This window comes from Fomitopsis serialis (genome assembly GCF_022376445.1).
Source record: "Fomitopsis serialis strain Sig1Antser10 chromosome Unknown B0H18scaffold_200, whole genome shotgun sequence".
NCBI classification, from domain to species: domain Eukaryota; kingdom Fungi; phylum Basidiomycota; class Agaricomycetes; order Polyporales; family Fomitopsidaceae; genus Fomitopsis; species Fomitopsis serialis.
The window spans coordinates 57,710-68,961 of NW_025955160.1; the positions used below are offsets into that span (position 1 = coordinate 57,710).

At 55.1% G+C, this 11,252-nt stretch overlaps 3 protein-coding genes across 3 annotated transcripts; 1 reads left to right on the plus strand and 2 right to left on the minus strand.

Annotated features, from left to right (window-relative positions):
• Positions 1-3,558: 3,558 nt before the first annotated feature.
• Positions 3,559-4,326, minus strand: B0H18DRAFT_960543 (uncharacterized protein; the record flags this gene model as incomplete). The annotated part of the gene is made up of 5 exons (XM_048042961.1): positions 3,559-3,564; positions 3,625-3,893; positions 3,948-3,970; positions 4,095-4,139; positions 4,247-4,326. The coding sequence occupies 5 exons, from the start codon at positions 4,324-4,326 to the stop codon at positions 3,559-3,561; spliced, it is 423 nt and encodes a 140-aa protein (XP_047885865.1).
• A 3,080-nt stretch (positions 4,327-7,406) lies between these two features.
• Positions 7,407-8,572, minus strand: B0H18DRAFT_888730 (uncharacterized protein; the record flags this gene model as incomplete). The annotated part of the gene is made up of 4 exons (XM_048041242.1): positions 7,407-7,712; positions 7,765-7,880; positions 7,934-8,259; positions 8,394-8,572. Coding segments are annotated over 4 exons (927 nt in total), but the record flags the coding sequence as incomplete, so codon positions are not given.
• Positions 8,573-9,539: 967 nt separating this feature from the next.
• On the plus strand, positions 9,540-11,142 carry B0H18DRAFT_1126498 (uncharacterized protein; the record flags this gene model as incomplete). Its single annotated transcript, XM_048035164.1, has 8 exons — positions 9,540-9,708; positions 9,769-10,022; positions 10,080-10,162; positions 10,215-10,536; positions 10,584-10,811; positions 10,867-10,878; positions 10,938-11,045; positions 11,089-11,142. The coding sequence occupies 8 exons, from the start codon at positions 9,540-9,542 to the stop codon at positions 11,140-11,142; spliced, it is 1,230 nt and encodes a 409-aa protein (XP_047885867.1).
• Positions 11,143-11,252: the final 110 nt, after the last annotated feature.

Below are 11,252 nucleotides of genomic sequence, written 5' to 3' on the forward strand. Positions count from 1 at the left end.
CACCTTCCGGACTACTGGGGCCCAGACAGCGGCTTCATTCACTTTGTTTCCTATCCAGGCACCCAGTACTCGCGTCGCTTCCTGGTCCTTCGCAACATGTATATGCTCTGGTATGGTGTTCCCTGTCACAGTAGGGTTGATCCGATGGGTCGCCACTACTTGTGCTCGGTACTGCTCCGTTCCTATCGGGATTACCTCCGTTTTCTCCCTGTTGAAGCGGGCCCCGGAGAGCGCGCACCACCGTTCGAGGATATGCCAGAGTTGCTCCCACACGTCGTTTTGTGAGAGGAACGCGGACGTATCGTCGGCGAAGAGGGATGCTAACAGGCGTTCTGTTAGTCCAGGGATGGAGAATCCCTTGAGGGTGGATCGCCGTAGGAGGCAGGCCAAGGGTTCGATTGCGAGGTCGAAGAGCAGGCACGATAGTGGGTCGCCTTGTCTCACCCCACGTATTATTTGGAAATAGGTACTGCATTCACCATTTATGATGACCAGTGTCGACGCTGATCCATATATGCTCTTTAACCTCTTGATGAGTTCAGTGGGCAGTCCGAAAATTTCAAGGACCATCCACAGGTAGTCATGTCGTATCTTGTCGTATGCCTTCTCCTGATCCAAAGCCACTATCAGACCGTTTTCCTCCGTGGCTTCCGCGTAATCAATCATGGACCGGCATAGCTGTGTTTGGTCCGTGATCCTGCGGCCTGGGAGGAAGCCGGCCTGGTCGGGGTGGATGATCTTTAACGCTACTGGGGCTAGGCGAGTGGCTAATATCCTCGTGTACAGCTTATAGTCTGTATTGAGAAGTGTGATCGGTCTGTAGTTTGCTACATCAGGAAAAACCGGTTTTACTTGCCAAGCTACAAGGCAAGTCAAAAGAACTTGGTTTACTTGGCAAAGACGCTCACCGCTTGGAATGTGCTGCAAAGGCAGCATTGGTCTTGAGATACTTGGACAAACTATAGCCTGCTTGATTAACCATCCTGTCAAGAGTTTATTAGCTGACCGGCAAGCAAAATTTGGCCAGTCAATTTTCTTTAATCTCTGAAGTGTTTCATTGATCATTCATAGATAGTTGGGTTTCTATTTGTACGCTTAATTTCAAGCTATCTATTGCCGTAAACATAGTACTTCTACTAGTAGTATGAGTGTACTCTGTGAACTCAGGGTTTTCATGTCCAGAACCAATGGAACCAGCGACGACTCGTCTGGACGTATATCGTTCAAATTAACTCGGAGGCTGTCCAACACTCTACCCAGCCTCCATCCAGCCACACTTGATGTCCACCCTCCATCCTTCGTGGGCGATGGCTACCCGTCAGCGCACAGACGGGACGCGTCGGTGAGTCCTCTGCCCAGCTGAGTGGTAGTATTGTGTACTGTTCTGTTAGATCAGCCAGTCGCATGTAGTAGTGTATCTGCCAGTGGATCGACAACTCACCGAACAGATGACCATGATGTTCTGGAGGTGCCACGGTCCTTAGGAGACTCTGCTGTGAGTGTTCCCCGCAGAGTTCAGCGACAACGTGTGCGCGGCAACTAATCGGACATGGGATTCTGGACGTGCAACAGTCTCAGGCTCTGTGAGCACGAGCCACACCTCCCAAGCAGTCCAGAGCGCTCGCCGCATCCACACTCTGTGCGCCCGTTGACGCATGCCGTCTGTTCAGTATCCGTACACCGCGACGCCCGACGTCCATCCACGTTGCGGCGGGTTGATCATAACAGCGCGTGAGTTTGGCCGGGCAACCGCTAGCCCAGCAGGTGAGTACGGCAACCGCCTATCCGGCCCCCCGTAATTGGCTCAGCAAATTCACGTTCGCAGGGAAACAGACGTACATGATCCCGGCGATGTGAGGTTCAGCGCCGGTGACGTCGGCAAGTATGTAGGCGAAGTTGGTCCATGGGCTTGGTCGTAGAATGGTGACGTTGCGTAGGGCGAGGTGCGCACACCACCATATGGCAACGGTGGGACATATGGAGACGTCGGCGAATACTTGAGTCCTGGCCCTTCGCCTTCTTCGTCGCCGAGGTGCGGTCAGTCGAGATGGTGTCGGATATTGACGGCGAGCCCTCGACCGGCCCGTTTGCTTCTGCATCGGCAGCAGCACAACGGCGGCGACGGACTCTTGCTCGATGGCGTGGGGCCATCCCGTGGGTGCTGTGTGAGGCGATGCGGCTGTTCGCGTTGACAATACCTGGTGGCGTCGACGGCGATGCAGACAATGCCGGGCTCATCGAAGTCGAGTAAGACTGCTCGGGCGTGTCGGGCGTGTCAGGGCTCGTGGGCGGACTCGGATACACCGTGCTGGCGTCGACAGGCATGGGGTGGGCTTCGGTGGCGACAGGACGTGCGGCGAAGCTCAGGGTGGTGGTCGACGTGGGGCCGTATGGCGTCGTCCACGGTACTGGTGTCGGCGCAGGCGAGGGGAGCACGTACGTTGGGTATGGCCCGTGGCCCTTGGAGTCCGTCCGAACATTCGCCTCGAACTCCTTCAGCGCTGCTGGCTCGATGTTGAGTTGCCACTCGAGGTACGAACACATCTCTCGCACCATTCAGCCATCACGTCCCCCTCCTCGTCCTGCACGCCTTCGAATCCAGCCTCAGTCGATCCCTTCGCACCATTAACAACACCCGCTTCCCCGGTGCGATGGGCATCCGCGACCGCAACGGAGCAACCCCGCACGGCCTCGCCGCGTATGTTCTTGAAGAACATGGCGTCGCCCGTGCTCTCGATGAACTTGCGCTGCGTGAAGCTCCACCAGAGCGCGTAGAGTGTCGGCTGGCGGCGTCCACATCAGACTCTGGTGACCTGAATGCTGCGGAATGAGTGGACAAGGGCGTGGAGCTCGAGGGCCATGCAGTATATGAATATAACAGAGGTGGCACGGGTCGTTACCGGGCGTGCGGTAGTTCCGCAGAGCACGTACCCACCTGTAGGCTGTCCTCATGAATGGTTCCGAGAGTGGTCGAGGAACATAGGCACGAAGAGGGCGACAGAGGCACAGGCGAGTGGACGCATGGCGGGGACGTAGACTTGTCGAGCAAGGACAGGGGCACGTCCCCCGATCGTCCCTTCGCCGTGGCTCGTCCATGCGCTAGTCGGAGTGTCCTCCGGGAGTCTCGCTGTGCGCGTCGACATGTCCTGCAGAACGGGTCAGTGGGCGCGAGACACACCGTCCGTCTGCACATCTTGCGTGGCCTCATCTACGCTTACCAGGAGACCTATCCGTCGGGCTTACACATATGTACGAGGGTGCGCGTGAAGGAGAGTGCAAATGAACATGTAGATTCTGGACGTACTCAATATTATGAAATCCTATGCTTCGCTCACTGGCTAGGCAACCATCCCCGCCTGCGACTCGTCGACCTCCCTGCAACAGGATGAGCCGACCGCCGACCATCCCCTTTGCCCTCCGTCTCGGATGCCCTCTGTCCCGCCTTCCCTCGGGTTCTCAACTGCATGTTGTGCTTCGAGTCCGTTGCCTGGTGCGTGGTTTCTTTCTTGCACCGTTTGCTGGTACCGGGGACCACGACTTCTGCCCGAGCGGCGTGTTTCACAGCTGTAGACTGTCGAGTATTTGAAATGAGTCCATGATAATAATAAAATTGAAGGGACTCACTTTGGGCACCGTGCTGCTAGGTGCGCTCTCGTCTTCGCTGTCCGAGGAGACCAAGTCGATGACGACCGGACCTGGCGCACTTCGCTGGGTTGTGGGCAGAGGGATATTTGTGTAGTCTTTGGTGTTCTTATAGCCGCAAAAGACAAGGCCGTCTTCTTCCAGTGCGGTTCTATGGAACTTGCTCTTCTTGACGTTGACGCGTTGGAAGCCGATATATTGAATGTCGTCGTCCGCAGCCTGAGGCTGGGCGTGGTTTGCTGACATATCTTCTAGTGTAGATGATATAGGAAAATTAGAGATTATAATGAGCGGAAGTGACGCACCGGCGATGGAGGTTGAGGTTGTCCTCGAGCAGGACACGGAGTTTGCGGTAAGAACTCGAAGCTCGGCTTGAAAGTCGATCACGATCGACAGCCCGAAGGCCGAGCCTCAGCGCTTTCCTTCTCGGGAGTCCCTCCACTTCCACTTACTCTATGCTGCTTTGCTTTTCGCTCTCGTACGCGCATCGCCGGAAACTGAGGTTGAAATGATGGAGAAGGATGCGGAGAAGGATAATAGAGCAGGTAAGTGTATCTTTGCGACGTTATAAGGGCTCTCGACGCCATGGACAACCTCGACTCACGCCTTGCCCGCTACACCTACCGCCGCCGCCGCTTTCCTTCTCACTCTCGTACGCGCATTGCCGGAAACCGTGGTTGACATGATGGAGGAGGATGCGGAGAAGGATACTAGAGCAAGTAAGTACATCTTTGCGACGATATAAGGGCTCTCGACGCCATGGACAACCTCGACTCACGCCTTGCCCGCTACACCTACCGCCGCCGCCGCTTTCCTTCTCACTCTCGTACGCGCATTGCCGGAAACCGTGGTTGACATGATGGAGGAGGATGCGGAGAAGGATACTGGAGCAAGTAAGTACATCTTTGCTACAATATAAGGGCTCTCCTCGACTCACGCCTTGCCCACTACACCTACCGCTGCCGCCGCCTACCGCCGCTTTCCCTCTCACTTCTCGTACGCTCATCGCTGGAAACCGTGGTTGAGACGATGGAGGACGATGTGGAGAAGGATACTAAAGCATGTAAGTACATCTTCGCGACATGTAGAAAATTCCTCGGCACCGTAGACGACCTTAACTCACGCCTCGCCCAGAAGCCAGTACATAGCGCGGCCGGGTTCCCTCAACACACACGCCGCGCACTGCGCCTCTTGGCTGGCTACTCTACTGGCCATCTGTCTACCGCTTGCCCTGGCTGCCCATCCGCATGCCCACTCGCCCGCACGCTCATTCGCCCGCACGCTCATACGCCCGCACGCCCGCTCACCCTCTCACTCGCCCGCTCGACCGCTCGACCGCTCGCTGGCCCGCTTGCCTGCATGCTAACGTACGCTCACTCATCCGGCTACTAGGTAGTCCTACATACATACACGTTTGCTAGCAAAGATTGATGGTGAGCTCCAGTCGCGTTGTAGTCTACTAGTCTACAACATTTGTATATCTTGCTTCAATAGAATGAAATATACTTCGTTTCATAGCTAGCATTACCTGAGTCGCAGGGCGATGTGTGATCCTTAGCGTCAAGACGCTGAATTGCTCAAAATATGTACAGGTATGTTAGAGTACAAGCGGCTACCATAGAGTCTGATATGCGTACTTAGTGGCCCAGTTGTTCAATAAAAATCTATGCGCTTTGTCGAGTACGTTGTGATGACTCCAGTCATTGGGAACGTTGGGCTGTGAGTTCGTACGAGTGGGGATAGGGAAATGAGGAATCAACTGACACGACTGCCGTATCATCCGTAACGGTACTACATCTCCAGGCGGTGTGCCGTCCGTTCGAAGGGGCATCTTCCGTACGTCGTACATCATGTGTACAGGGTCGGCAGCGGCAGGAAGTTTCGCGTACCATTCAACGTACGCCAGGGGCCCTTGCTGGGCCCATTCTTCTGGGGCCGGCATTTCTGATACGGTACCATGTTCGTAGATTTTCTCGGGCAGCCTAAATATCGTTTTGACTCGCCCTATGCGAGTCCCTGGTGAAAGACTGGATTAGAGAGCGTAAGTCAAAAAGGTTTGTTGACATACCTTGCAGACCAGTGGCCTCTGCCTCTTCGCCTCGCAATACGACAACCGTATCAAATCTTGCGGGTTCTGACCCACAAGATGGCTTCGCCTTGACCGCGTCGCGGTCCAGGTTGTCATCTGTGAGGGGGAGTGTGGTGAATTTGAAACCGTGAAAGATGTCGAGGCGGGAGAAGGGGAGATAGGAGCCGGCCTTCTCAGCCTCGCCGGCGGTAAGGGGGCGACCAAGCTTCAACGAGAAGATGTGTTGATTCAAAGCTCTTGCGAACCCGGGAGCTTGATGCTTGTCCGCAATGGACGCAATTGATTGCTGCGAGACGGATGGGTGTTTTGGCAGTGTTAGCCCGGCTTGAGGATGGTGCGACTGCGCTCCGGTAACATCAGGGGATGCGTTCGGCTCGATGCGCTCTTCGTGAAGTCTCTGGCGAAGCGTCTCGTACATGGCGACCTTCTCCTGACGTTCGAGCCACTTGGTCATTTGAGGCCGCTCGTCGCGATGGTTGGACGCTCGCCAGGCCTTCTTTGCGCAGTCAATGTGCAGGCGTTCGAAAAGTTCCGTGTTGTAATTATCAGTCGTGCCCAGATTACGAATACAGTCGATGTAATGGTGGAGGGAGTGAAATTTCGGTATGTTGAGGTGTTCCCGTATGCCGAGAGTCTTCAGAATCGCCTTGTGCTTGTGGTAAGTCATTAGTGCGTCCTCCAGGTAGGACAGCGTAGTGTCGTCGTGCGTTGAGTACTGGGCAATGTAGATGAAGTCGAGGAGAGCTCGGAACGTGATGATGACGGCGTGAGGCAGGCGTCCGACAAGGCATCCGAGCAGGATGCGTGCTATGTCTTTGCGTTCGCCACCAGACACTTGAGACAGGGTGGAAATTCCATTCTTGAAATGGCGCGTGCCGTATGCAGGCGGTAGGCAGCGAATTCGTTGGTCGAGTTCGGATTCGTCCATTAGTTCGCTGCACCAATCTATAACGTGTTTGAAGACACCTTGATACAATTGATGCAGTACGTCTGGCGTGATGCAGCTGTGGATATCTGTGTAAGGTAAGTCCTTCCAGAACGGGTCGACAACGTAGCCGGAGATATTGTTCTCCTTGCATGTGTTGTAGAACGCGGATGACCCCTTCTTGTCCCGGGATTTTGCCTTCCGCAGGACGTCCAGGGTCATGATTTGACGGCGCGGTGTCTTCGCTGTGTCGTCCCCAAGGGCGGGCTCCGGGCACTGGCAGATGCAGCAAGTGCCGTACTTGGTGCAGGTCACCAGGCACTGCTCCGGGTAGTCAGCAACATAGGACGCTAGCACTGGATGAACACGCCGAATTTTCCCGTCTCCCCCTGTAACATCAATTCCCTCCTTCCCGGCCTCGATGAGCGGCGCGAGGATGATCTTGACGGAGGCGTGGAAGAGTTGGTGGACGAGCGCGCGATGCTTGCGCTCACTGAGGCCCGTAGAGTCGACCTTGTCGACTGAGAGGTAGCCGATGAGGATACAGGCGTGCTCTGAAGGCTTCCGACGCAGAGCCTTCGGGATGTTGCCGAGGGTCATGTAGACCGGGTAGGCGGACTTGTTGCCGGAAAACTGGGTAAGTTGTGTTTTATCGGTCGAAATGATGACCGGGGCTAGGGCTGCGCCGTCAGGTAGAAGACTCTGAATGTAAGAAAGTAATGAGTAGGGCATAGAAACTAGCAACAACCCTGGACGCCTCACCTGCACTGCATTCCACCACCTTCCTGTCCACATTTCGGTATATATACGGTTCTTACGGCTCGTGTTGGAGAAGATTCGTCGTGGGCGATACACGATGCGGTCCGCGTGCGCAGGGTTTCCAAGGAGAGCTTTGATAGCAGCTATGATATCACGAAACTGCACTAGATGAGTTTCTCCCGGTCGGTCCTTGAACGTCAGCCATTGCTCCATCCACGGCGATCTCTCCGGTATGGAATCGACCTTTTGGAGGAGCGAGCGCATATTGTGGTAAGAAAGTCCTAGTTTCTCTCGTACCTATGTTTTGAATTAGACAGCTGAGGGGTGTTCTGAACCACAGAAAACTCACGTTGGGTATGTTGAGGAACCGGTCAACGGCACCTTGACTGATGCCCTCTTTGACGCACCACGAAGCCACCTCCCAGTCCATCTCGGTGTCAAAAGGTTCCCACAAAGAACGATTGTCTACAGCAGAATGTAAGCTTGTCATTTCTGTAACAAGATGTGTGGTCACGTACCTTCCCGGTCGCCGCAGTCAGCATCTTGGTCATTCTGTTTCGCGAAGTGCCTCTTCCATGCATCCATCATAGTACGTCCCTCTCCGACAACACGTCCTGCAGTCTTGTCGACGTCCTCAACTCGTGTGTCTTCGTCGTCATCAAGTTGTATCGCGGATTGTCGAATCCGACTGCCGGAAGACGATGCTTCGCAAGGCGGATTGCAGCCTGAGGAACTGGGAACTGGTAATGGCACGAACATCAAATCCTCTTCTTCGTCGCTACTCTCAGCATCTTCGTGTCCTGGCTGCGAATCAGAACCCGTTGACGATCCTTCACCTCTGTCGCTGGGCAGGTTCATCACGGCAGCGGGAGTTGCGGGTCTTGTTTCCCTTTAAAACATTCAGCTATTGTAGGCGTATACCGCAGACTGAATACGTACATAGCACTTCGATTTATACCGCTATTTCTCTTCTCCGACGGCGGTTCGTCCTCAGCAACATCTGCAAAGACTGCCTTCAACTTGCCCTTCTTATACCACGCACATTTGCGACTTGCAGACTGATGAGCCATCAGACCCTGCATGGTATCAAACTCCTCGTCACAAGCCCGACATGTTTGAGCCAGCAGGTCTTCCAAGCACCGACGTTTCTTGGCCATGGTCTTCTTCATCTTCGTGCGGTAAGTACATGATGTAAGGGACCGAACACCAGTCTGACGCGTTGATTTAACACTCACCTACTTCGCCCAATTGTGAACGCAATGCAGATACAGTAGGTAGAAGAAAACGGTGGTCAACAAATTAAACAAGCCCTTCCGGAGGCAAATTTGGTGACGTGCCAGCCGCCCAAGATCCTCAGGGCTTGCTTACGTCCTTGGACACATACAGCGCTTACAGGGTTGTTCAAAGACCAGCGCAAGACTGTTTAATCAGTACGAATGGTTTCGCGGTACGTCACTTGTTCTGTACATTTTCACCGTATTCTGACACGCCTTTTCCTACCGCCTTAGCCTCGTTCAGGTGAGTTTCTTCTTCAGCAGAACTCTGCCAGGGTGACGGCCTAGCGTTTCAGCCGGCGTTCAGCGCGGTCTACGTGAGACCTCATGGCAGCGCTCTGCCTTGGATCTCATTCCTGGGTCATGAAGGTGAGTGCCGTTTAGTTCTTCTCTAGTGGCACTCATACGCACTGTTCTCGTACGGAACTTTTGCCGTTTGGTAGGCTGATTTTGATGGCTTGCCTCATTTGGACGGGCGAACGGCCTGTTCGATCGGCCGTATAAGGCAAGTGTCGCATACAGCCCACCTGTTGGCCGGCCGAGGCCAAACACCGTCACAGAGAGGGCTCGTCTGCCATGCCGCCGCATGCAACCCCGTGGCGTCTGCCTTGAGTCTGTAGCATCTGCGTCGAGTTCGGGTTGGTACGTATGCGAAGTTCTAACTTTGAACAGGGCTGTGAGAGACTCGTCGAAGAAGTTTAATATCCCGGGGCCAGAGAGGGCTGGAGGCGCGTCGCCCGGTATCAATGGATGATGCCTTATGTTCCGGTTCGTCCCTTACATAATAACGTTCTGTCTTCGACCGACATTCTATCTCATCGTCCTCTAATCGTCCCCTCCTCATATCCTCATGGCGTCCTCGCAGTACACCCGCTTGCACTCCCCCCGTATCGCGTCCCCAAGCGGAGACGACGATTTGGGACGCACTGAGCACTACGTTGACCCCGCCGCCCAGAAGTCACCCCTCCGAGTCGAGACCCGCGCAACAGCGGAGAGATCATTCAGTGCATACCCCGACGGTACGTGGCTATGTTGTCAGCGCAGGACACTATGCAACCGCTAACCATTCAGTTCAGTAGCGCCTCTATCATCTTCGCCGCCGTCCCCTGGCGGGCACACGTTTTCTTCCCCCCTTCTCCATCCCGCACGCCAGGTCCAGCACCGTGATACGGACATCCCCGACATAGATCACCACCTTCAAGGACCCTCGAACGAAGGGGACTCGCGCAGGCACTACGTCGCAGACGTAATTCTTTGCTGGCCCCTGGCTGAACAGGTCTTCGGACCGTTGCTGCAAGAGCCCGACTTCCCTGTCTTGTTTGGTAAGCATATGGTGAGCAGCCCGTGTTTCGTTCGTTAGTCACCCCAGCTCAACTCATTATTTGCGCAGATTCGCCACAACGTCAGCGAGGCACTCTGGACGGACATTTGCTCATACGTCGACAACAACCTGGAAATACTCAAATATTTCTCGTGAGTCCTGCTGGCTCGTCCTATCATGTTCTCACCTAAACGTTTCGCGCAGATTCTACTACAATCCCTCCCAGCAATCTCTCACTGTCATGGCGCCTCTGGCGCTCCATGAGCTGGTCACTGCCGCCATCCTCAAGGCGGCACAAGACGGTCGTATCGACGTCGACGACAACCAAACCCTAATCATTGATCACAGCCGCGCGATCAAAGACGCCGTGTCCCGCCACCAACCAGACGGTATCGTGTGCGTCAAATACAGCGTCGTCGTCAAGCCCGCCGAGGGAAATCAACCACCGCGGAAGATCCTCAAAACGGATGACGTTATTGTCGTCCAGATCGGGGATGCGGAGAGGATCGACCACATGCTCGATCAGGTGAGTGAGACCCCCGCGTGCATTCAGCTGGAACTAACGTTGCGTAGACGCAAAAGGGAATGGTCGAGGCGGGGCCTGTGCTATTCATTGCCGTGAAGATAACAGAGCATAAGTACATCGAACCGGAAGATCCTCAGCCCGACGACGACGGCTTTATTCCGGGTGCCGGAGCCGCCAACGACATCATATGCACCGGGTACAAGCGCAATGGCCGGGTGCTAATCGGACGCCTCAGGGCGACCTTCTTCGCGTTTCTTGCTTCGGACTTGCCACGAGTGCGTGAAGTGCGCGCGAAGATGAAAACACGAACGATGGCTCGTCTGGGTGGAGAACCTGGCGACTGTGAGTACTGTTCCTGTTCGTGTAGAGTTAGTGCGGCGCTGACCGCATATTTTTGCCAGCCGGTGTTGCTCGACTACAACGGCAAGAACCTGATGCCCGCCGAGGATCAGGTCGCAAACGAGGCTAACGATATCGACGATGTCAAGCTCATCTTAGACGACGACCGGGTGCGTCGAGCGAAAGATGCCGGGGTTGAACGTTGGGCAAAAGGTATTCGTATGGCACGGGCCAGGGCCTATGCCCAGCGTGGCCGCTGCTGGATAGAGGAGGCACTGGCGGCTGGCCATCGCAGCGACGCGGATGCCCTCATAGCCCGTCTGCAGCAGCCGCGGAATATCGCAGTACCCCCTGTGGCTGACCCGATACCGGCCATC